The sequence below is a fragment of the Manacus candei genome, unplaced genomic scaffold (genome assembly GCF_025592945.1).
Source record: "Manacus candei isolate 608988 ecotype Guabito, Panama unplaced genomic scaffold, ASM2559294v1 h1tg000015l, whole genome shotgun sequence".
NCBI lineage: Eukaryota > Metazoa > Chordata > Aves > Passeriformes > Pipridae > Manacus > Manacus candei.
In genome coordinates, this window is record NW_026138063.1 from 17,320,903 (window position 1) to 17,347,781 (window position 26,879).

Below are 26,879 nucleotides of genomic sequence, written 5' to 3' on the forward strand. Positions count from 1 at the left end.
ATGGTCTGTAGTTCTCGATTTAATTTAATCTGAGGTTGAAATTGTGGAAAACTACCTATCAAAGTGAGGAGTTACTCAAAAACCAGCAGGGTGCTTCACCTGACTTGGAAATAAGAATGTGAAAACTATTTATATGCAAGTTATAAATTCATTTCACTTTTTGTGTAAAGAGAGTATTCTGAGAAACCCCTTCAGGGGTTGAAGCTCCAGACATGTGGGATTCTAGACTAGCTTCTGTCATTAGCCTGTTGGAAATCCTTTCATCAGTCTTTTTTGTAATTTTTCCTCCGTTTTCTTATTTTTCAAGTGGTTGCAATTTGTTGATGCCATCAGTAAACTGCTGTGGGATCTAATGGGGAAAACCTCTGTATTTTGGCCACGTACAAGTGTGGTAGTAATTAAGAGTCCTCCACACAGCTTCTGTATAATATTCTCCACCAGGCATCAACATGAAAGAGCAAAGAAATATTGAGAAGACAAAGGCAGCAGTGGCACATGCAGTCATATTTCTGTGGTTATCTGACTTTTTTTTTTTCCCCTCCCTTGTCCGTATGGGATGGTTTCCATTTTCAGCAGGTAAAGAGGCAGGAAACGGCACTTGTGAATTGGTCTTTCATGTACTACTCCCTAGAGGGTGCCAGACACCTACTTTCTGCAGCCCAGTGCACTCTGCAGCCAGGTGACACTGCAACGATTGTGGCAGTGCTGGGATGCTTCTGACTTGCACTGGTGTGAGCAGCACTTGCTGCTGGAAGGTACGATGGACAGAAATGAAGTGGTTGAATGGTTCAAGCACCTCTTGTATAGTTTTAAACATATACTCTCGTTTGTGAGTTTTTGCTGACTGTAACTTACTATGTTAAAAATTGTTTGTGTTGGTCAAGGATAACTTTGTGAGAAGGAAACACAGTTTCAAGATGAAAAAGCTCTGTATCATTCAGGAGTTGTGCTGACAAGTTACTGCAGCAGAAGCCTGCTTTCCCAGGTCACTAGGGAGCAGCTGGTAGAAACTGAAGAAATACAAAGTCTGTGTACTGCTACTCTTAGTCACCTGCTCTGCTGTTTGAGACCTCAGTGGTTCTGATGTGTAACCATTTTGCAGCAACATTTTGAAATGCAGTGCATGAATGTTTTGAAATGAGTGAAAGAGGGTATATTATGAGTGGAAGGCACAGATGCTACTTATGGCTTCTAGCACCTGTGAGTGCATAAGCTTTCTTTGAAATATATGCAGGATCCCCATGTATGCTTTAAAGCTTTTTTTCTTTTTTTTTTTTCTTCTCAAAACATGTGATACCAGTGATTTAGCCTAGCACTGCACAGCCTCTTGTAGGCCACTGGGCTGGATGTGAAAGACTTGGGGCCTACCCCTTGGAAGAGAAGACCAGGCAGCTCCTTGAAAATGGATTCTTGTAGTTCTCCAGACCTCAGTGAGCAGCAGAGAACAGGAGGTGGTGTTGGAAATGCTGCTTCTGTGGCAGTGAGAGATACCCCTGTAACATGGAATCCACCACACTGCTCTAGGGCTACAGTCATTAGAAAAAGTGCGTGGAAAGACCTGAGCTTATACTCAGGTAATATATACTTATGATTTTTCCTCAGGCATCAAATGTACAAGGAAAGGAGGCCCATTAATTGGCATTCTGTCATTAAGCAGACTGCCATGAAGACCTCTTGGAGTACTTTACCTGTCTGATCTGGGTCTCAGTGCTGGTTCCTTGGAGGCTGGTTAGGATTCCACTGTTTGTTTTTAAGTAGTAGAGCATTAAGAGAGACTTTCAAATGTGGGTGCACTTTCTTCCCTCTGCTTTCCTTGTAAGTGCCTCCAAGCTTTTATGAAAACAAATACTTGAGACAAAGACCTTCAATGTCTTTAAGGAAAATTCCTTTGCTAAGAAGATAATGTGTATCAGCCCTTTTTGGTTTTGGAGGGATGATGTGGGTGATGTTAAAATGCTAAAGTGCTGAGAGATGGCACTATAGCTCACAAAAATGAGTGATCCTCATTTGCATCAAGGGAGAGACTATAATTTTGTTGTTGTATCTTGCTGCAAATGTTTGTCTGCTACTTGAATAGGCCAGACCTTAAGAGAAGTTTTACTATAACTGTCTACACGTGGAGCTGTGAGAGAGAGCCACTGGCCACATTGCTTTTGTACTGTTGGGATAGCACGTCATCTGTACCAGAATGATGTATGTGGAATAGTAACTCATGTAGGACAACCTTGAAAACCTGGAAGACTTGCTCTCCCCTTCCCAAAAGAAGGATTCATACTTTAAAGCGGTCAGGGCTTGCAGGAGGTTCTGACTCATCTGAGTGCCGTGCATGTCTGTGTGCACCAGTACATCACCTGGACTAGAACCACCCCGAACTATCTCTGGTGGAGCTGAGTGAGGTAAACAGCTCACCTGGCAAGTTTCTGTGCTACCTCTGAGAGATTTTCAGTGAATTGACAGTGTTTTGCCAGTTTATTGACCCCTTGGAGTTTAGGTGAATGTGAGTTGGCTGTGGAGTGCCAGCAGCTTTGTATAAACCTGCTTTACACCAGCAAGTACCTTGCTCAGCTGGACACTTGGACATCTTTTGTTAACTTGTAATGGTGGAAGGGCCTTATCACCTGTAACAGTGCAGTTCTTGCTATTTGTACTGCTGTGCTGTCTTAGTTCCTGCTAATGGCTTGAGGCTTTTGTGGGCCAGACTGAACACACTGTTGTAAACAGTTCCAGGGGTGTTCCTGTTTATGTGGATGGCTCCTGTGCTCACCCGTGTCATTGCTGCTTTAGGATTGTCACACTACAAGAGCTTCTGTGTGGCTTCTCAGTACGTGTCATGCAAACACATCTTGGAGAAGGGGGGCTTATTTTCCAGAGGATAAAAAAATAATATTGTCATCATGTCAGCTTAGATGAGTCTTTACAAAAGGTTCTTCTAACCTGCAGCCGTCCTCCTTTCTTAAGAAGAATGCAACCCCCCCTTTGGGGTTAGAAGGAAGGATCAGTGTTTAATTTGTAGAGTCATTCTCTCCCTAAAGGAACTCCTCCAAGAGCTGCCTTTTTGCCTTCCTGTTTAAAGCCCTCAGCTGAAGAGCAAAATACCAATAGGTTGTATCCTGTTCATTCAGATCACAGCAATTCAAATGCCCCAAAGAGAAAGGAAAACTAATGGAATAAAGAAAGCTGTGGAAAGGAAAACAACTTTTAATGTAGTGTGCTAATGGGGTATGAAATGGGTGTGTAAGAAAATGTTTGGTGGCATCTTTAGGAAGCCTTGCAGCCTGCTGGAACAGAAATATGGAACACTGAGGAAGAGAAATAACCCAGTGCTTGGAAGAGAGCAGGGTTACTCTCTGCTGCAGACCTCCTGCTAGAAAAGGTTTACCTCTTCGGGCCCTGACTGCCCTTCTGCAGAGCTGGTATCTCTTTCATGTGGAAGCTGAGGCTGGATGATGGATAGCTGTTAGCTTGAGGATCCAGATGCCTTTGAACTTTGCTTTCTTATCACGGACTTCATAAGACATGGCAAGTGTGACCCACTTCTGTTCCTGCACAGCTCTGCTGCTACGCAGACACAGCCCTTGGAGCTGCCAAGGACTGGATCACTGAACTCCTCTGGGTTAAAACAACCATCTTACCTGTCTAACTATTGTGGGTATTTTTGTTTTGTTTTGCTCTTCACTGAGTTACCTTCAGTGGTCTGCTTTGCAGCCTGTTACCATAAACCATCATGCTGGTGTTACATGGCTCCTTAGCATAGCTAAAATGATGGTGGCCAAGAATGGAGTGAGAGTGAGCAGTGGAAGGCTTCTAGTGTGGGTATTCCTTAGCCCAGCATTGCTGCCAAACTCTTCGTAATGGGGAATTAAGGAGTTGCTTGCACAAAGGAGTATTTTGCTTCCCAGGGGATTTCACTGAATTTTGCTTCTGGATTAAAGTGCTAATTAACACAAAATAGTGCTTGATGCTTCACTGCAAGAGTAACTAACACTGTTGATAGTTGGTGTATAAGCATAATGTATGCTAATGAGATCCCTACCTTTGTAAAACAAAGCTGTTGATACTCTGTGTGTGTCCAGGCATTTTTAGTGGGCTGTAAGTTTCTGGTTTCTTTTCCAGTGATGCCTCATATTTCTGTGAGATTTCCTTAAAACAGAAGGGGTTTTTTAGCCCTTCAGTGGTTTCTTTTCCCCTGTGCATTAGCTGTTTTTCAGTTCTTGAATTTTGATCAAGAGCTGGAGGCTACTTTTAGCTGGCTTTGGTTTGTTAGTTTACTTGCTTTCAGACTAAGTGTCATTTTTCTCTCAAAAGAGACAAAATGCCAAGAGTGTGTCATTCCTCCTTGTATCTAATAATAGTTTAATCCACAAATAATTGTAATTAAGTCACTTGAGCCACTGGCAGACAATAGTTTGATCTAAAGACCACTGGAATGAATGGGATTCCTCATGGAGAACAAAGTGCAGCTTTGGTTCAAGCCCCAGGGTGCTATTCCATGTACACGTGCATGCACGTGTGACAGTGTTGGGCTGTGCTATGGAAACCAAATTTCATAAAAGTCCCTGCCAACTCTCCCAGCTGAGCACTGGTGAGGAAAAGAGGATGCTGCACAGACGGGAGATGCGTTAGTGGCCCCCAAGGTGGGAGAGCGGTTGCCATAACAGCCAGCAACAGATGTTACCCAGGACGGTATTGCTGCTGCTGGAATTAGGGTAGGAATGGATGTCTCCCAGCTGCCAAGGGCATCCTTTGTGTGGCCAAGGTGTCAGTCACACTTCTGGAGTAGGCAGGGGACTGATGAAAATATAAACAATAGCAGCAGCAGCAGCAGGGTTGCTGATTTGGTGCAGAAATTACCCAGCTGTGCCACTGTGCTCTTGTAATCGCATTAGGAAAGTCAACCAAACAAGCATGATACGAGGCCCTCTCTGCAGGGTTTGCTGGTGGAGAGGCAGATGCATCACTGAAGTGTGTGAAGTCTGTGCCTAGGGAGATCCAAGGGGGAAGAGCTGGGTAGGTGCATTGGCAGGGCTGTGGGTCAGTTTGTGCAGTGCCTGCCAGTGCTGCTATTTTCCATATGCACTCAAAGCAGTTTGCTCTGAAGAAATAAAGGCAAGAAACAAAGACAATGAGTTTGTTGCTTTTAAAGAACAAACCTAAAGGATTTACCCTTTCTGGGAAATGGTTTAATTAGAATTATGACGTCTTTTGCCAGATGCTGAGCAATTAAACTCTAGTCAACCCCAGAAAAGATACTTCTATGAAAAATTTTCAGTGCAATTCCTGACTGGGGTTGTGAAGAAGAGTATTATTTACCAATATCTCATTAACAGACATTATAAGGTTGCTTATGCCGCCATTGGAATTTATGACAAAACTCTCATGGCCTTGATTAGAAATCAAAACCTTTTGATGCAAGGTAAATATGGTTTTGGGTGCACATGTAATAAAGTTATACGTATTAGCTTAAAAGCAGCTGCTCTGGAAACCCTATTGGAAATTCTTAGTTTTCCTAATGTGTAGCAGAAGTCCATTTTCTGTAGGTATTTTTAGTGCTAACTTCCTTTCCTGTGCTATTATCTTACACTCTCCCGCATTAGCGCTTACTGTGTTTCCAGGTCAGCCATGTGATTGCTGAGCATCCCTGCCTGCTTTTTGAATGACTTGTCAGGCAGGAGCCAGAGAGGCAAGTTGTTAGTGCTGGCTGCCGGCAGCAGCTTCTCCCAGCCTGGATCCCCATTGATAACACACTAAAACACTCTCCTCTTCCCCTTATTAGAAAGTCATTGCTGTGTGGTTCGGTGTCAGACCCTGTCAGCAGAGCCCCTCTGTGCAGATGTAAAAATGTGTTACTCTGCAGAAGGCACATGTGTGTGGGTACACAAAACAACCCCACTGTTGAGAGGTATTTCAGAGCTGCACACTGCTGGTTCCATTAAGCCATGGCTATTTTAGCATGAGCTGGATGAAGCAGACCAGATTTCTGCTTTTTTACCACTTGTTACATTTACAACTCAAACGAATTTGCTGTGCTTCAGAAAATTGCAAGAAATGGTAAAAAAAAAAAACAAAACAGTTCAATTCCCTCAGTGAGCTTAAGTATGTCTCTTTTTTCTTTTTTTTCTTTTTTTTTTTTTTTTTGTGGTAAAAACCCTTAGGCAAAGTATTTTAAAAGCAGCAGTGCTGATAATGAAAGCTAATAACTTTCCAGCTATTTGCTGTTTTGCTACATATGACTTTTTTTAAAAGGGTACTTAAACTGATCCTGCCAGTTGTTGTGGATGCCTCTGTGTGCGTTTAGTGAACAGCTGGCTCTTTTGAACTGGGAATTTTAATACTTTCAGTTCCATGAAACTGGAATTGGAGGAGGCGGCTGATTGTACAAGGGAGGGAGCACATTTTCTCATGCGAATTCAGAAGCAGGGAGGGAGGGAGGGACAGAGAGGAAAGCATCATAATATTGCGTGTGTTTCTGTTTCAGTGGATCAAATCTTTCCTCTGTCTGCATCCAAGCTTATTTGGTTGTGATCAGATGATCAGGGCTCAAGGAAGCGATTGGAGAGCGAGCTGGCTGCAGCTGCACTGTAGGCTGTTTTCAGGGACAAGGAGCCACTGTTTTTCAAACACAGCATAAACATAGAAGTTATTTTGTAGGCTTCAGGATGCAGATATGGGTTGTGCTGCCAGCATTGTTCTGCTCCAAGCCTTTCGTTCTGTGGTACAGAGGAACTGTCCACATATCTGCAGGCGACGACGGCGAGAGGAGTTGTCACATGAAATTCTGCCGCTGGATAGCGATGATGAAATGAGCAGACCCAGGACTCTCATCATAATGGTATGGTATACTTTAATCAAGAGGGAGAGGTGACAGAATTATTATTACAGATGTTATGTGATTATTTTTTTCCTGTATGTATTCATAGAGAAAGAACATTGACAGGCAGTTTGTCACTGTACATTAGTTTGCTGGTAGATTTGCTGTATCTGTTGTCAAACATAGCTGAAATGTTACTTTGGAGGTGAAGCTGTGAGCTGCACATAACCTCTGTATAAAGTAAATATTCTGCTGTTTAATTGTTGGTGCATTTTACTGCTGTTTGTGAGATAGGCAGCACTGGAGCCTGTAGTGTGGTTTGTTTTATTTCAGACTTGGAATTCCAAAGAGCAGACAGCTTAGGAAATGTTTACTAAGTCTGTTCATCATAAAAACAAAAACAAACCCAAAAACCAAGAAAAACAAAACAAAACTTTACTTGCACCCAGGATGCAGTTGGAATTTATATTAAGTTATATGCAAATAAACTCCCATATATCTTTGCCTCAAACAGTTTGCAGCAGTAAAATGTTTGCTGGATCATTTCTTTCCAATTTAGTGAGTTGCCTCCGTTCTTTAATGAAAGAGGGTTTGAAAGGCTCAGTCTTCGAGCGTCATTTTCTTTCTGAATTAAACTGGATTATTTTTATTTTGTGGTGGGAATATAATAAGCACTATAGGTTTATTAGGAATAAGTGACAGGGTTGTTCCTCATTGTAAATCGCTTTTTCAGAATGAGGAATACTGCTTAGTTACTGCTCTTCTTTGCCAAACACACATATGGTGAACATTTCCAGAACCCTGGAGTGGTTTGCGTCTGAGATGGCAATGATTTACTACTCTGTGGCTCTCACTTGATAAAAATATTACCAAGACACTGAAAATAATATTTTTGCCACTTTATCAGGACACATTTAAGTGGTAGAGATTTGGGTTTTTTCTATGTAAAATGTATTTTTGATGAAGTCCAAAGCACACCCCCTGATACCCCACTCTCACAGAGGGCCGTAACTTAGTTGTAAAGAGATGATGGTGGCATTACAGAATTTAATAGCTTTCCTGAACAGTTGGTTTGAATAGAGCATTGCTGCTCATACAGAGGTGTGTGATACAGTCACGGCAACTATAGTAGTAATGACCCAAGCTCAGCAGTGCTTTATGTATCAGCTGAGGGTATTATCCAGTGCATGGGGGAGCCTAATGGTCATAATGAGGAAGGGGATGGATTTCATCATCATGAGGCTGATGTTTAAGCTCCTTTTGCTCTAAAAGTATCTGTATCTATACGACAAACTTTTTTTTTCCCCACTTAATGGTTAAGTAAATGACCTCAACAGCATTTAAACAGATAAATGTCTCCTTCCTGGTAGTAATTTCAAACATAATGAAGTGAGAAATGTCTGGAAGCATGTCTGAGTATGGATCATCTGTGCAACTTGCTCCAGTCATGGAAGAAAAGGGTAGTCTTGGGTGTTGTGGCAGCCAACACTGTATCAGCCTCCCCATACCCAGAAGGAGTTTTCAGCAGCTTGAATTGCAGGGTTTTTTTGGTAAGTCCTGGGAGATCAGGTTTCCAAGAGCTACTGCAAAGACCCCTGGGCTCTCAGGAAAGTGATGCTTTACTCTGCAGTGTGGAGGAAGCTGTGGAAACTTCCACTACCCTGCGGAGTTGAGGATACCCAAAGGAGGGGCATGCTGGTCAAGATGGTCTATCACTTGATGTGAGCTTTCAGGGATCCCCTCATGGCCTCAGAAGCATCCACCCATTGTACTAACAGGGGCTTATGTTTTCTGTAGCAGTGGTTAATGCACTGCTGTTTGTCCTGTCAAAAGGCTGCCCTTCCCAGGAGCTCTGTGGGATCATTTTCTCCCTCTCAACTCTTTTCAGAAGAAAAGGATGAATGGTTCAGCCCTGTCAGAAGGCTGGGGTAGGTGTAGTCAGGTGCTTTGGAGGAAAACTGCTGGGCTGGGGATGATCTGGGGAAATGGTCTTTCTTTACACATCTTTCTTTTTGGGATGTGTATTATTACTGTGCCCTTTGTCTTGAAACAGTTAATTATGAACAATCTAAATGAATTTGCCATTCAGCTTCGCAGTTAGGCTTAGTAATGATGTGGAGACCTAGTGGGCTGAGACAGAAGTGCTGCTTCAGAGCAGTTTGTGGCAGAATGGATGGTCCTCTTTCTGCTGGAACTCATGTTACTTGAAACAGCAGCGTGAAAGAGGGCTGGAGGCCTTAATAAAACACGTTGTGTTCCTAACAGATTCGTTTTTTCCCCTTGGTCTGTTGTAGATCACTGAGGTTTATGTGTGGATAATACAGTGGAGGCAATTATGTAGATGAGCAAAAAAGTGTTTAGTTCTCAGTGTCATTATGCACATTGTGCAAATGCCAGGAGCTAAACTGATCCCAGCAGGTTACTGTCTGAAGGCAGTGAGTAATTGGAGTGCCCAAAGAATAGAGGTGAGGAAATCCCAAAATGCAGAATACCTGAGATGCACTGACAGGCCTGGGTGTGAATGCCAGCTGCATTTGGTTCCTGTCAGCTGAAGATCGGGCATTTTGTCACTTCATGCCTTCAGATGAAATGGTCTTCCTCTTTGTAGCTTGTGTGCCACTGGCTATATGCTCACTGCTGAGAGTGTTAGTATTTGGTATTGATTTCAGGAGATAAACTATACCTTCTATTCAAACAGCTTTTTCAAGTCACCAGACTGTTGTGTGTTCTTGCAAGTTTGCCTGTCCTGTGTGAAGCAAAAGTAACATCTTAGTGTTGCCTTCATGAAGAAAGCAACCCTGAATCAGAGATAACAGAAGTCTACCCCAAAATTCTTTTACTAAGTATACAGCTCTAAAGGTGTGCCCCACTTTGCTTTGTTAATCACTGAAGGGGAACATCCTTGTAGGATATTCTTCTAGGAATTGTGGTTTTGCCAGTGGGACTCCAAGCAGGGGATGGTGTGGGTGCACTCCACAAGAAAAGAAAGGAAGAAGGCCCACACACAGCCTCCAGCTATTGCTTAATGGCCACCTACTAATCACTGTATGAAACCTTTAGGCATCACAGCAGGTAGTTCTAGCATTCTAGTCCTTTCAGAAAGTGAGGATTGATGTCTTTATTCAGACATTTTTTTTTCTCTTCAGTCTGTTAGTTTAGAAATCTGGTTTTACCCTTGGGCAAGACAGATAAATCATCTGTTTTAGAACTGGGCTGTCTTGCCTGGATCCACAAAACTGGGAGAGCTGTTTGAAAGAGAAAACAGAAAATGCTCTGACAATTTCTATTGTGTATCATCATCTCTTGGATGAAATCCTGGGTGTTGCCAGAGACATGCAAAATAAGTGTCCAAACAACCTCTAACGTGCTATACAAGTTGAATCAATTTGTTCAGTGACTCTGCATTTGATAGACCCTTGTTTTCTGTGCCTTTAAGAGCATGTCTGCAAGAGCTAGTTTTCAAAATAAGTCCATGAGATGGTAAGGTTTGAGATATTAGAAACCCTTATAGAGTGAATACAAATGACTGTGAATGCTGTTTCTGCAAGAAAAAGGAGAAGAGAAAGATACCTGGGGGAAGAAAATGTAGTACATGGGATTATGTGGAACTGTTTGGTGTTTTAAAGGAGGACAGCAACATTCAGGTTGGTCTGCCTTTGGAGCTTGTGACTTGAAGTTGAGCTATATCTAGTAGGTCATTCTTCGGGTTTTTTCGTGTGATTTATTATGAACTGTGGCAGCTGAGATTTGTGTGATAAGAGCAAAGCGTATTTGAGGATATAATCCTCCCCACCACCCTCACCCCTCCTGCCCTTGGAATAAACCACATAAAAATGTAAAAAATGTTTTGCACTTTGAATAAAATACTGTAAATTGAGCTGACATATTATTTGAATGCAGCAACAGCAATATTCATTCACTTCATTAATGCTGCCCAAGCTGCTTCTTAGGCCACTTAGTTTGTAAATGGACTTTTACTCTTCTAAAAGCAGTAGAGACAACAGAAGAGAAACAAACAGAGAATTTTCCATCATCTAGTACTAAAGTTTACTTCTAGAATTGTGTTTTTTAATTTTGTTGCATGATCTGTGTTAATTTTCTGCTTCTATGTGAAATAATTCAGTGCATTCATTTCCTCATTTGTATGCTTTTCCCTACTGAAGGTCTGTAGTGTATGCATAAGTGCTATCAATGGATGACAACTCTCAGAATTGCAAGATCTCTGACTCATGGCATACTGTTTTTGTAGGTAGGAATGTGTCTCTGTGTACACAAATGGGGAGGACTTGCTGTGGCTTTTGGAGGCCGGCATGAGACTCAACTCTGGGAAGAGAAGGGTGTTCTCTTCCTGCAGTGTATTGGAGAAAGGATTGTCTTTGCAAAGCCAGACTACCCAAGGCTGTGAAGTTGAAAAAAAATATTTAAAATCTTCATATCTTTTTAGCTTAAGTCAGAAGCTTCAATGTGTAATACATTTTCAAGCAACAATAAACATATGTAGCTGCATTTGACTTTAACTTCCACTTTGGTGCTTGACCTCAGCAGGAACAGAAACAGGCCCATGTTTGAATAAATTAATAACTTCGGAGTGTAAAGAGGAAAAGTAGTAAGTGATGCAGAAAATGCAGTTCTGCTTCAGAGCCGCTTTTTGCCACTGCTCTTGTTACCTTTGCAACTTCTTTGCCCAGTGCCCACCAGGCCTGTGAGTAACTGCAGTGATGTCCAGCCCTTCCCCTCAGCTCCTCTGCTCTGGTGGGGTCAGAAGGGCTCAGCACCATCACCAGCACAGCAGCAGGGAAGGGACAGTGTCCAACTTCAGAAAGGTGCTGGGTTTGGTTTGGTGTTTACCAGTTTAGACAGCAGCTAAGGCTCTGGGTGTAGTTTCTTATATATGGAGGGGAGTGAGCCCAAGACGTGGGTCTGTTTTCATTCCTGACTCCGAGGAACATTTAAAGTATGCATATGGATCAGTAAGAGATGGCATTAAAATGGTCTTTTTCCACTGAGCAAACCTTCTCCATTTGACTTTAGTACTCTGAGCAGCAGTGTTTTGTATTGCTTTCAGTTCTTATTAGTGATGCAGCAACATGTGTAGTATGACAGTATGTGGAATGTGATTACTGTGAATGTGTTAACCAAATTTCTGTGACAGCTTATGAAAGTGTGGACTGAAAGCAATAAAGTGGTGCAAATATCCTCCTACATAAGAGCAATTTATTCTTTTTCTTTTTTTAAAGAAAAAAAGAGAGAGAGAGAGAAGCAAGCTATTTATTTGTAAGCAATGCATACCTGAAAGAGTAGGGTATAAATTAAGGAGGTGCAGAAAAGTAACAGTCCTTGGGAGTACTTTGGGAAGGCTTTGTGATTTATGCATTTGACAAAAATCACAATGTAAGATGTGTGTGCGTGGTCAAAATGTTTCTTGGCAGAGAAGAAAGTAGACCTATAGAAAGGCAGTGGCACTAGATTAAAGCCAAGAAGGCAAAGAGAGAAAAAAATATGCACAAGAAAAGCAGGAGAAAACACATTTCAGGTTTTTCAGGCTTTTGGCCAACAGCAGCCACACTGCTCTGTGTCATAAGCACATATGTAAACAAAACTATGCACACATATGGTTGATTTGTACCAGTTTGGTCTGCAATGCTTTGCAGTTCTGCTTGGCTGTAGCAAATGCAAGCTTTCCATATTTTCCTTGATCATTTTGCTCTTTGGATCATCCTACAGAGGAAGGTAGGAGAGTTAAGAAAAGAATCCCAATGGTCTATTTAGTCCAGGATTTGGGGATTGTGTGAACTATGCTTGTAGGAACCTGGACCTGTGTACCAGTGGTACCCTCATACACCAAATCAGCCATGAGCATAGATTTTCCATTTATGTTTGTCTGCTTTCCTGTGTTTACCACAATATTAAATACTTGAATGAATTATAAAGAAAATATTAACTCCGAGTAATAATTAAGATATTAACATGGATTTAAATACCAAGTGCTAGGCACAGGATGAACCATCTAAAATTAACACAATAATATGTTTGAAGTTCTGAAGAGTTCAAGAAAATGCTTTGAAATGTATTTCACACAGAATTTAGTAGAGGTATTTTGTTTCATGCGGTCAGTAAACAGCATAGTGTTGAACAAAAATATAAAAGATATATATGTGTATTTGGAACCAGAGCCTTTAGGCTTGTTTTCAGAGTAATTCTATGAGTTTTTTATCCACATCTTAGGCTGCACAAGTAGTTCCAGACTCACGAATTGGTTCAAATAATTTGGTTTTTGCTTCCCACAGTTAGATTTTGGTGCTGGGATGTGTGGCTGCTCCAGGCATTATGCTGACCAGGCTGTGTGGGTGGATTGAGTTGATAGTTAATATCTACAGAAATGGACTGGAAACACAGATACTACCTACTGCAGGGTCTTGGCTGAGGAGCAGGGTTGTCCCATGCTGCTCAAGCTCCATTACAAGGAGCATAATCTCCATTAGCTGTGGTATTGCTGTCTGTAGCTCACAGGAGGCTGGTTGGGGCAGCATAGACAGTATGTAGAGCCAGAAGGGTGCAGAAATCCACCTGTGATGCTTGGGGCACACCCCTGGCACACCTCAGGTGTTTGCACTGCATTGCCAGCGCGGGTGCCTGTGGTGATGTGCAGCTGGAGCACTGCCCTGTGCCACAGGGCAGCTGGAGAGCCTCTGGCTGGGAAGGTGAGTGGCAGCCTGGTGGCAGCAGCACTTGTCATCTTAACATGTGTGCTCTATCCTTGGCTTAGGCTCTGGTAGATTGTTCGCTTTGGCTGAATTAGGGTGAGTCGCAGCTGGTTCAAGAAGAGTACAAAGGCACAGTATATTAAGCTCATGCTTTCAGAAAATTATGTTAGTGCCAGTCTTCAGCCCTTACCTCTCAGTGGCCTTAACTCACTGCTGGCTGCAGCACTGAGAGCTGGGCTGGGCTTTATTTTTTGTGCCGTTGTCAATACAGATCCTCCGAGTAGCACTGAACTGGATTTAAATGCATATAGCTGAGTCCAGAGTCTATTTCAGACCTTTGGCTACGAACACGGGGATATTGATTTAGCTTGGAAACAACTATGCCCTGTAAGAGGTATGCTGAGTGAGGAAGGGAGCCAGCCATAAAGACACTGGGGCCCTTGGAGAACGCCGGCCAGCCAAAAGTACTGCCAAAGTAAAAGCTGCTGGGAGAGGCAAAGGGAGGAGGGAGAGCTGTCGAGGCAAAGACAGTGTGTAAGAGAGGAAGAGTTTAGTGATGAGAGAGAGAAGTCAGGTGGAAAACGCAGTTTCTTCTCAACTGAAATTATTTAGTCACACTACTGTTAAACTTTGGTCAGATATTTGATTTTTGAGGGCTAGCTACCACTGTTCTATGTTGACATATCAAGATATTCTGATGCTGCTTTTTGTTCCCCCCTTGTTCTTATCAAAAAGTTTGCTTTTGCTTCACAGTGAGTATGCCTCTTCCTACTGAATTTAAACTCTCTTCCCTTGCCCTTCTTCCACTTCTTCCTTCCCAAAGTGGAAAACCATCTTCAGCTTTGACTTCAGCATAAATACACTCTATTCCCCTTTGGGGTGGATTGGAAATCTGAATGGAGTGTGACAGATATGTTCCTGATATTTCTCACTTTCATGAAGTTTCTTCTTCACAACAGCAGTCTTAATACACTTGTTCTAAACCTAGTTTAAATAAATCAGAATTCCAGTTTAGCACATTTCAGACAATAGCCTTATGCAAAGCTTCATTGCTCATGAGACAGAGATATATCTCTGAGCCTTTATGCTTCCTACTCTTCCATTTATCAGAATTATTTAGTTTTAATGTATGTGGAAAGTCTTTGTTGCTCCACAGCCTCTCCAGTAACCCCTGGGCAGCAAAGCAAGGTCATGTGGCAACAGGAGTCATTTCACTTCATAGCAGCTACTGAACCATTCCACCATCAGCTGTGGCAGAAAGCTAAACTGGGGAGTAGATACTGTGAGTACATCTGCAGCGTAAACTGAAGTGTGATTAACTGTGTGCTGTAAAACCTGCTGTGGATAACTTTGGTGTTCTTATTTTTGTCTGTGCATCTCAGGGGGGTTGCCACTTGATTTCTAAAACCTCTCAAGAGATTCTGACTTCTAGATTACATTTCCTGAATCATACAAGGTTTTGATGAAAGGCAGCACTTCTTCATGGCTAGCAGATGACTACTGTCATCGTTTGGATGAATACAGACTAGTTCTGGCTTGTGATACCTCCTGTACCTTAAGGGGAATGGGACAAACACAGAATTTGGTTTCTAATTCTTCAGCTTATCTCAGTCTGTCAACTAGTATTAACTGGCAGCTCTACTTTTGTGAGGGGAAAAAAAAAAAAAGAATTCTCTGCTGAAGTACTCAAGTAACTGCACTCTTGTTCACTGCAGTACTGTTGTGTTAGGAGCACAGGAACAGGTGTGTTATCTTTAGAGTGTTTGGAGCCAAGGAAGATGAAGGAAAATGGACTGTCTAGGAAAGACAGGAACAGGTCCTGGTCTTTTAGATTTTGAATCACTTCCTTGAATAATGAAGGTTTCCAGCTTGAATTAGTGATTGGAGTGAGAAATACCATGGTAGGGAAAGGATTAGAATTCAGCATCAAAAAGCATGTCACATGAATACTTCAGGATGTTTTGGGTGGCACAGGTCTGACATCATCTCAGGGCACTATTCCAAGTCTAATCCAGCTGAAGCTGGCTCAGACCATGGACCCTGATCTCCTATGCCGAGGTGTGGTAGCTATACATATGTGCACATATTTCTAGTCAGAAAGAAACTGATTCCTTCATTGTTCTGGAGCTCAATTATTTCAGTTTTGCTAGGACTCTTATTTTTAAATTCTGTAAGTAAATATATTCTATAAAAATGTGCTTTTTTTTTGTCCTACTAATTTGGTGCCTCTTCGGAACAAAATGCTATTTTCTGTCTAAACAGAAAGAAATTGTGTGCAATATCTTACTTCAACAATTGCAGTCTGTTAATAATTATTGCCAATTTGTGGTTAGCTTAAAAAATAATAGATTCTCTGTGTGTGGTTTTCAATGAAAAATAGCTATTGTAATGTTTGTCGGCCTTCTTTCTGCCTCAGGGATCACTCTGAATACAGTGTATGGAACCAAATGAATGGAATACTTCGTGCCTTTGGTGTTTGTTTTTCCTCACTTCTCATCTGTCAACTGCTGTGCTCATTTTCTTTTCATTAGTATTGATACTTGCTGGAAGATGAGATGGCCAGATTCAGTTCTCAGTTAAATGTATGCAAATCCAGCAGAATAAGGTTTTGACTTCATGCAGTAAAGTGGATCAGAAGGGTAATTCTGTGCTGCTTGCGTGTTTCTCTTCCCAAAAAAAGAGATCGTGAAGTTAGAGTGGAAAATGTGTGTGGCCTTGCTGGATCAGTCAGTGGTTAGCTCTGAAACTGGGATGTTGGGAGTTGAACATCATGCCACCAATCATTTGTAACTTTCTTTGGCTTTTCAGCAAGTGTTTGGTGTTACCTTGATGTTTTCCATAGGTTGTGACTTATAAGCTAAAATTAGCTCTTTCAGAGGGTAAGCCTTAACAGTAGAGAGATTAATTACTTAAGTGTAGATTCCTGGAACCAGATGCTCCACTGTCATCTTTTGAGATGTTTCTCCCATTAGTAAATTATGTGCAAACATTCATTGCAGCTATCTCTGTAGGAGATCTGATCGTAATGGGATTACAGAGAAGTTCTGGAGAGAAACTAATCTTGGAATTGGGCCTATTCTTTCTTATTTTTGGATACTTGTGGCTTGAAGGTAAAGAGTAAGAAGTGCTCACACAGCTGATCTGCACTTCTTTCTTTTCAGTGCCTTAGCCCTTTCCCTGTCTGTAACCCATTCTCCCACATGCTTGAGGAGGAGCCTTTTCTCATCTCCTTAGAGCTCCTAGAAGAAGCAATGAGGCAGAGTATCCAGCTGCCTGTTTGGTCTCTCCACCTGCCAGCTGGCACTTGTGCCTGACTTTGCTCATTCCAGCTGTGACTCTTTTGGCTTTTGCAGCGCTCAAGTCCTTCTAGATATTGACCACCATCAACTCTTTGGTTCTAAACAATAGCACAGTCCTTAAGGAGGTGCAGTGATCTAAGCAGTTACCTAATAGCTTGTTTGTTGCCAGGAATGTCCGGTTCTTTTGGCCTTTCAACCTTGCAGTTGGGTCTCCTTTCATCTTTTAACTGTCCTATTATGAAAGAAACCAAGTCCCTCCTCGTCTGTCTGCTCCCAGGTGTTGTACATGTGCTCCATAACACATCCTCTGGATGAATGTGAGCATCAGATGGGTCGGAGATACAGGGAGAGTAATCCTAGCCTTGAATCTGATACATCCAGCTGGAAACATTCGCTGTTTCTTTGCAGACTTTTAATGAATACATTTTCCAGTATTTCAGATGCACAATATGTTTTTTTGTTCATGATGCATCTGGTTCTTCATGATGACCATTTGCCCCTTGTAGCACCTGATTTTGTTTGTGCTGACAGTGTAGCAAAGACGTCAGTTGGGGAAGGACTCGTGACTGGAGTGTTTGTGCATCTGTCACCTGCTTTTGTTCAGAAACTCTCTGACCAAGCAGCTCTGACAGATAGCATGCTCATTCCTCAAACTCTTGTGTAAATCCAAAATATTTTAGCAGAACGTATGGGAGTATAGAGAAAACTCATGAACACAGTTTGAACTGAAAAACTATTTGAAAATAATAGAAATGTTTGCTGACACGTGCTTAATTCTGCTTTTTATATAAAAGATAGAAGTGAATCCAAGCCTGGAATTGTACCAATATGTTTTTGCCCTTCCTCTCCAAATCTAATTGAAACTGTAAATATCAGTTAATAAAATGTAATTCTGAAACATTTTCACTGTATGAAAAAGCCAATTCTTGAAGAATGCACCAAGCCAGACCTGCCCAAATGAAATGTCTGAGATATGAGTTGACATAAAAGTTTGTACCAGCTCCCACTGAGAAGTTTCTTTACACAGTATTTTTAAGCTGCCAAAAGCTTTTGTACATGCTAAGTGCTTGCCAATTTTCCTTTTTTAAACGAACTCGAAGGCAGTTTTAAGTTACAAGAGCCTGAAGAAAGAATACGAATTGGTGGCTAAACATTGCCTTTTGTAAATTGCATTCAAAAGACAACTGTATTTCTTGGAAATATTTTCAAAAAAGGATTTGTTCCTTGAGTCAGGCCGTGTCTGCAGTGTTTCAGTGTTTCAGGCAGAACAAGGAGCTGAGTGAGGAGGAACTGCGGCAAACTCTGCTTTATTTCCCATCCACATCCCTTTCTGGCGCTTGTTTATGCCTGGCTATAGTGTGTATTTGTAGGAAATCAGAAGTTAACCTCTTAGTGTCTGATTTCCTGAACAATCATTTTGTTTCCAGCTCAAATGGCACTTAGTAAAAATAAGAGTCAGGATGTTCCAGCTATTTCTACAGTAAGAGGGGAATTTTTTGGACTTTCCAGAATTTCCATATTGAAAAAAACCCCCAGAACTTCCAAATTAAAAAAAGACCTCTTGGTACAGAGTCAGACTGTTGGTGACCAGTTTAAGGTTGATGATAAGGCAAGAGTGAAGGTCCAAAGAATTGTCTTTGCACGTTGGACACAAAGAGCAAGACGTGGGAGTGGGGAGAAACACCAGGGGAAGAATACTGGCTTGCACTCATCCCATCAGAGAAAATCACCCAAAGCAGGCTAAAGAAGAGGAATTACTATGATTCAGCTCTCTGCCTTGCAGAGGCTGGGACCTGGAAGCTTGGAGCAGCTTTACTGTGTTAAGAATGACATAGTTTTGGTCCTGTTTTCCAGCTTGCTGAGAAATCGTAAATAAATTTTGCTTTTTGATCTATCTTTGGATAGAAGAGTTCCATAGCAACTTCTTGGGAGGGCTTTAATACCTCATACAATTCAAAACAGACTTACTGGAATTGGAAAATTACAGAGAAGGGCGAGGAGGATCAGCAAAATTAGTCCATGACTACATATGTATGCAAAGACTAGGCCTGGACTGGCCTGAAAAATAACTGAAGGGATATGATGAAAGCCCTAAAAATCAAGAATTATCAAAGACTTTGCTAGCATTTTTTTCTTTCAACATTGAGACAAATGAAGTAAAAATCATCAAATTAAACTAATAGGGGGCAAGTTTGTGAGGAAAAAAATTACAGAATTAGTATTTAAACTGGATTTGCTTGCCACAAAATGTGTAAGTTTGAAGAATGACTGAAAAAATTTCATGAGAGACAAGTCTTTGAGAACTAATAAATATGCTGGTGCCATCTCAGACTGGGAACATGCATGAGTGGAAACTGAAAGAGTATTCAGGAGAAGCACTGTTATACTGATGTGTTCTGTACTTTGACATAAGCATCTGTAGAGTCACACAGGTGCAGAAATCTGGGTTAAATCCTACATGTTACAACCGTGCTTCCATAAACTGGAATTTAGTGTGGCATCCAGGTGAACATTTGTACTTTGTTTGCTACTGAAACAGCACTGCACTTGGCGTGGTCTTGCCTCCTGCACATGGCAAATATGTGGGCTTAGTTGCTTCTGCTCCCATGAATTATTTTGCATTTGTTGCAGGTTACAGTCCCTGTGCATTGCAGGTTTGCTGGTGTGTGGTTCCGTGTCTGTGTGTCAGGACCCACAGCAGCCCACTGGATATTCCTTTGCTGTGAGATTGGGATAACTGAAAGAGTAGAACTTGATGGATTATATTATATCTCTTTTTTGCCAGGGTTGGGTTATATTTAGTTTAAATGACTTTACGTAGGCTTTCACAAACTGTAGGGCTCTCCCAGGGACCCTAACTACTGCTACTTCGGTATTTTCCTTGAGTTTTTTAACCTGCTTGTTTTGGTAATACTGAAGATTGAGTATTTGTTCTAAGTCTCCTTTAGGATTAGCAGTTTTTAATTAAGAAATTTTTTAAAGACCTGGAAAGGTGAAACAATTCTCTGGGTCTGTGGAAAGTTGCGTCAGAGTAAGAAATACCATCTCAGATGTTGGCAGTGTCTATTCCACTGTGCTGTTTTGTTTTCTGTGTCCCAGGAAAACAGAAAGAGAATGACAATTTCAAAGGGATGCAAGTTGTCTTTTTCTCCTTCCCATATAGCAAATTTAACTAATGTAAATCTGACTTGCAGGGTTTTATACTTCATTCCCTTTTTTTTTTTTTTTTTGCTAAAATAAGAAAGTAATCTTGCTTATCTGCCTTTGAAATTTGTGTGCTTTTTTATCTCTTCCAAAATGCCATTATTTAACTTTCAGTTATAGGATCCAGCTGATGAATTATTACATGCAGTTGCTTTCTGAATTGCTTAAGATACCCACAGGCACTAGAAGAGAGTTGGCAGGAATCTGTGACATTGAATATATGTTACAAGTATGTGGTATCAAACACAAAAACAGTTGTACAGTCAGCTTGCACATGTATGGAGGGGAGTGTGTTTTAGTACTTGAAAGAAAAAAAAAAAAAACAGTGAAGAGGATTCCAGGGTATTTTATATCAATGTTATGTCATTGTAGATGTTGATTGTGACCTTGAGTAAATGAGTGAGTTGCCCAACCTCCTTTTGCTTCAGTTATTCCAGCTGGAAAATTGGGTGAAAATGTGGATTCTCTTTATAAACCAGATGTCTGATCTGGGCTTTTCTTGGTAAAGAAAATGAAAAATCATTTCTGCAGCATAGCACAGACATGAATAACAAGGATTAAAATTGCAATCAGAAAAGCATGCAGCAGAAGCCCAAGTCACAGCTGCATTGATATGTCTGGAGATAGTGTAAATTAAGATGATTTAAATTATTTAATCACCTTTCCTGGCCCTTCATCACTAAGTGTGTTGTTGTCAAGGGCTGATTCCAATCCATGTAAATGAAAACAAAAGGGGTAATGTTTATTTGAAATTTCCCAATGGACGAAAGTAAAGAAGAAATTAAAGTAATTGCATATTTCGCTTTTGTACACACCAGCAGGACAACATTGCTAATGGAAAGTTTATTCTTCCAACCTGATTGCCAGCGTAAGAAGCAGCGTTTTATTTGCTTAGAGAGAGTAAGCGCAGCCCTATTTCTACCCAACCTGTGCAAAGCCAGCCAGGACAGCAGCCTGTGGTGACTGAGCTCAGCTGTGCTCTCAGTGAGTCTGCAGTGCCACTGTGCCCCTGGGACTCTGGCACTTGCAAAGGGGACCAGCTGGCAGCACCACAGCAGTACCAGTGTCCCTGCTCTTCGTGCTCCCCCTGTGGCTCCTGTCTCCCGAGGGCTGGCAGGGTAGGTGAGGAACAGCCTCACACATGAGAGCTGTGATCATGGTGTTCTGTAAGTGATACCATGTGGTCGTTGCTGGAGGCTTCAGGGTTGTCTCCAGTAGGTTCTCCAAGGCCCTTGTCAGCCTTGTGGCAAGGGAACGTGTCATATTCGTGTCGGGTGCAGGTGGGTTTCCAGCTTGAGAAGCTGCTGGAATGGTGCTGTTGTTCTTGAAGGGTGAGCTGATACACTGCAGTGGCAGAGTGGGACAGTGTGTGCAGGGGAAGCAGCATTCCTAGGCCGTGGAGGAGGAAGGGACTGCTTCTGGGTCAGCCAAGCCTGCTTCCCAAACAAGAGGACAGCAAGACATTCCATAGGAGCTGTAAAATCAGCAAAGGGGTAAATGGCTTTTTGAGTGTGGACATTATTAATAAGCTCTTGTGAGTGCTTACATGGTTGAGGTGATGAAATGGCCCTTGAGCACTGTGTGAGATCAGACTGGGAACTGCCAGATTGCCCTCCCAAGGCCTTCTCCTCAACCCCCCCAGGAACCCCTCCAGCCACGGGTGAATTGCTCTGGCAAGGCACGAAGGGACTCGCACGTTCGACCTGGGGATGGCTCCTGTCACCACCAGTTCAGCTGGAGGGGGTGTTTTAGCCTTTCACACAGGGCAAAGAAATACAGCAGCCTCTCAGAAACGTGTTCTGCATGAGTGCACTAATATCTGGGGCATGAAACAAAGGTGAGGGCACACAGGGAGGAATCGCTGAGATCAGCACACTGTCCGGCTGGGAAGAAAAGAAGTGGATTGACATAGGTGGAGTCTCTGACATCAGGGACTGATATCTGGAAAGATCTGTTAGCAGAGCTCTGACAGATATAAGGGCTGCTTTTCATGGATATTTATGCAGGGGGACTGTCCCCCTGCCTTGGAGAACTCACCTTGTGTGCTGATGTTGTTTTAACTGTGATGAGTTCCCAGCCCTTTGCCTGGTCAGAGCGAACTGTATGGATGTGTGGGCAAAATGCAAGCATCAGCTATTCTAAAGGCTTTGTGGAGTGTTTGTGTGCAAGGCTTGATGTATCAGCTTAGGTTGTTAGGCCATAGGTGGAGTTGTATTTCTCAAAAAACAATGTCATTTGCTTCCAGTTGATACAGTACCAGAGTGACTTTGCAAATGGTTGCTTCAGATGTTGTTTTTCTAACTCAGGTTTTTTACCTTTATGTTTACATTGTTTTGGTTTCATATTTTTCCTTTATTATTTTTTTTTAAAAGGACATTTTCAAAGCACAGACCAATACTGAGCATTTAATTCCAAAATAGGATCTCTTCTTGGTTTGATTTGTTTTTTGATTTTTGATGGGGGAGGAGGAAGAGAGGGAATGTTCAGTCTTTGACAATGGGATTGGGATGGAGGTCGCTAGTACTTTCTGTTGTTTTTGTTAGGTGCTAGTAAAAAACACCTATCTTTTTCTGGCCCAGTGTAGTAATTTGCTTTACCTATCCACCATGAAGCTTTTGGGAAGTGCAGTTTTCAGTCACAGCCACAAACCACCCCAGAGCACACGCTATTGCCGATGCCTGGACAATGCAGGTAAGATGAGTGTGTGATGTCCAGTCATTGTCACCTCAGCTTTAGTCTCACTGTCCCATTAGTAGATTTTTGGCACTTGTATCTGAAAAAAACACATTCAGTGTGTTGCCACTCAGTACAATCACTTTCCTAGCGGGCACTGTGACAGCAGAAAGGACAGCACGTTGGATCTGATGTGTCTGGCTTTGTCCAAACATAACTCACTTCTGGCAGCATTGCCCTGTTCAGGTTGTGACAGACAGTGATGGGGGACTTGCTGGGAGATTGACACTGAAGATGAGGTGAGGCATATACAAAAAGCAACAATAGTATGTGTGCTGGCACTGCCTGCATGCTGCGGGGTATGAACTGCGTTAATCTCATTATTGGCCTCGGAAGTTGAGTATGCCAGCTAGGTCTCCAAGTTTTGAAAAAATAAAGTAAAAAGTTAACATTAAAACCCCCAAAATCTAAAGGGCTCTTTGTGGCCCACTCCAGGGTACCTTGTTTTTCTTCTCCCCAGTATTTGAGCTGAGAGCTGCCTGCCCACCATGTGAAAATGCCATGGTCACAAAGTGCAGGATTTTCTCTGTTTCTGCCCAGGGGCTGGGTGTTGGGCAGGGCTGTGGCATCCTTTGGTTTTTCTTCAACGACTTTATTGCTGTGGTTCTACTAAGAACTCTGACTTGCTGGAAATGCCACAAGTCATTCAAGGGAGGTAGGCAGGTTCTTATCTGCCCTGTGCCAAGTGGTGAAACGTTAAGTGTGTTGGACAGATCTCTCAGTACTGGTCTATTCTGCAAAGACTGTATGAATGGCAGTGTCACTGTCATCACAGTGGTCTTAGTTTATACATGAAGCAAGTCTTGTTATGAGATGCTTGTGTTTCATTTCAGAATTTAATTTTAGAATAGGTGTAATAGGCAGTTGGTGCAGCTTGTTCCAGCAAAAGAAGTTTTCTTGCTTGTTCATAAAACTGTCTCTCAAATCTGTGAAGCAAAAGGCCCAAGTCACGATTAGGTGTGTAATGACTGTGGGTGTGCAATTATTTATATATACACTGGCATAAGTCAAGACTATGTTTTTGAGTTGCACTGTTTGCACATGTCACCATTGCTTCTGGACAGAAGTCCTGAGCTGAAGTGAAGCATTCATTCCCTGAAATTTGCTATGAATTTGATGTTTGTATGAGATTTTTTTCTGCTCTAAATTTGGTGGGGACAGGGAGAGAGAGGGAAGGGGAATGTCTGTGTGAGCAACTGAAGCATCACTTCTCGATCCTTCTTGGTTGGAGTTGGTAGATTTTATTATTTTAGAAGTACAATACAGTGAATTCAGTATTTGCTATACAGCAACCCAAATATTCAGCATGTTTTGGGGTGTCTTTTATGCTAGCTGAAGATAAACACTTTAGGAACTGAATTTTTTTTATCTTTCTATGGCTGCTAGCAAAGCATTAGTGAAATACATTTCCCAATGACCTACTGTAGAAGTGGATTAGTTGCATTCAATTTTTTTTACATATTACTGTATATTACAATTCAAACTGAAGTAAATTATCTAAGACAGTGAATAGATCTAGAAGGAAAATGAGAAGCTCTAGAAGAAATGTAGGAAAAGGGAATTTAAGGTTCTTTAATAACTTGTGACCCCTGTTAGAACATTTAATGCTAGTGGCTTTGCAACAAAAGGAATGCATAGCTATTCCTTAGCTGGAGTAGAGATATCAAATGTTACTATTTTTCCTATCTAGATATTATAAGTTTCTGAGAAATGCTGGGAGCAGATGAACATGTCCCACAAAGACAGCAGAGCAGAAGGCAATTAAACACTAAATTAACTACCTTACATAACTTATCGTTTTCTGAAAGGCTTCAGCACCCTTATTTTGACTATATGAATTGGGTACAGCAGTTCACAAATGTAAAACAAGGCTTGTGGTTTTCCTATGACCAAATACCTCTTTTCTTGGGATAGGCTGGGGTATGGATAATACTTCTTACCTTATACATAATAGTTCTGAATTTAAAAGCAGCACAGGAGCTTTATTCTTATTAACTGGTTTTATTTTCATCTTAAACTACTCAGTACCTTTAACTGAAGAGGTAGAGAAGTCTTGAGGAGAAATTAGGAAATCTTTTAGTCACGCTGATGCTAATGAAGTTTGCTTTGTACTTCTGCTACAGGACAAAGCATTACGAGACACTTGAATGGTTTTGTTATTCCCCATTACAAGTGTAGAGGGATTTGCATTCAAAACAGATCTAAGAAAGTGCAGTCTTTATTTGCAGTTGTTTACTATTACTTTGGTTCATATCTCTGTGTGAATGCTGTAGCTTATTTGTTATTTCATTGCTTCAACCTTTTAATGCCTTGGTGTTGAGAAAATGCAATGCTAACTGCCTTTAGCATTGTTCACAAAAGTCTGTCTGTCAGAGATATGGAAATAAATGAGGATTAATAGTATTAGGAATGAAAATCCTTTGGACAAAAGATACTCAGTGGAGTAAACTGGATAAGGACCAGCTGGAAACTTGAACCTAAGTTCATATTTTGTATTATTTTGGAGTAATACAAGTTCATTAAAGTTTCAGGAAGCACTAGTGACCCTTATCTCAGTGGAAAGGACAACCTGGAGGGGCCAGCCAATGCTGCAGGAGGCAGGAAACTGGGAGAGAGCCTTTCCAAGTAAAGGAAAGATGGAGCTCTGCTCGTTCTGTGTGCCAGTTACAGCAAGGAGTGGATAGGCAAAGGAGCCTCTGAGAGGAACTGATACCTGCCTAAAGTGAAGCCAGCAGAGCTGATGATTCCAGCGTTAAATTTAACTTCTGGCAAGGGCCTCTCATCTTGGCAGCCACGTTCACTGTGTTATATGAGAGGCACGAGGGACTCCAGTATAGATAGTGTGGTAGTTTGAGAAAAAACAAGGGTGATTCCAACTTGGTTAATGTTGTGGTTCTATACTGGTAGCCTCTTGAAATGTCTGCATAACTTGGCTAAGGGTTTCTGTTGTCCTTTCTGTTTTCTAGTGCTAGACACAGATGGTTTTTACCACTAAGTAGGAGTGCAGTGAAATCTTAAGCAGTCTGTCTTAAGCAGTCGCACAGCAGGCTGGTAACAGTTTAAAGGAGGTGATCTTCTCAGAAGCAAAGCTGAATGACAAAGATAACAATGAGATGGGGCTTTAATTCATGAAGTTGTACCATGTTTTAACAGTGGGAGAGGAAAGCAAACTGCTCAGACTGATGCGGTTTTATAGTGCTCAGGTCAGACACGCTGGGCTCGGTGTGACTGTTCTCCTGGCTCGGAAGTCCAGCATATGGAACAATCCTTGGAACTTCTGCAGAGGTTTGCTACTTTGGATCAAATGTAATGCTGAATCAAATTTCTTATGCTGAGAAACAGGTGAAAGAGTTCATAGAATTCAGAATTATTTGTTAGAAAGAAAAAGAACAGAAAATGTCACTCAGGATAAAGCTGCAGATCTCAGAGTACTTAATTGAAACAAGTTGTGGAAAAGATGCTTATTGTCCAATTTGCAAAAAATCCAGAATGAGAAAGCAAAAAAACTATCACTTTGTCTTAGTTATGCACACAGATATTAAATAAAACAAAAAAACTCAATGCATGCCACATAAAAGCTGTGTGTATAGGGGAGTGTAGCATTGCTGCTGCAGCAGGATGAATCCTCAGCTGGAACAAAGAAGAAAAGGTTCTGTGTGTGTGTATGAACATGTGTGGGCACTGAGGGGGTTTGTTCGGTTTTAAAAGACCTTTATGCCCTGCCAGTCTTCAGACAACCAAGCACAGAGTGAGTCTCCTACCTTAATTAAGAATAGTTTGATTGACCATGTCACTGCTCCCATTGCCACTGCTGTTCTGAGGCACTGAGTGAGGGGCTTCTAGCCTGTCAAGGTGCTGCTGGGATTGCCTCTGTGTGGGGTAGCAGAGAAGAGGAGATGCTGGGATTGCTGTGTAGGGTTAGTGGGGTGGGAGAGCTGCTGAGATGGCTCCTGTGTGGGGCATCTTGGGAGCAGGCTCTGTCTGGCAGCTTTGCTTTCCCCTGAAGTGGAAGCAGGGTGAAGCAACCAGTTTCTTAGTTGCCAGGTTGCAAGCATTTCTAAAACCAGGTTTCCACAAGACAAAAATGCATTTTGGATACCAGCATATAAATTTCTCTATTTTCCACTTTTT

The 26,879-nt window shown here is 41.8% G+C and overlaps 1 protein-coding gene across 5 annotated transcripts in view; it reads left to right on the plus strand.

Annotated features, from left to right (window-relative positions):
• Nucleotides 1–6,447: 6,447 nt before the first annotated feature.
• Nucleotides 6,448–26,879, plus strand: part of DOCK10 (dedicator of cytokinesis 10) — a 122,986-nt gene continuing 102,554 nt past the window's right edge. For all 5 annotated transcript variants that reach the window (XM_051781413.1, XM_051781419.1, XM_051781415.1 and 2 more), the window contains exon 1: nucleotides 6,448–6,829. In XM_051781413.1, coding sequence (XP_051637373.1) covers nucleotides 6,665–6,829 — 165 coding nt within the window. In that variant the 5' untranslated portion in view covers nucleotides 6,448–6,664. The remainder of the gene's footprint in view (nucleotides 6,830–26,879) is intronic.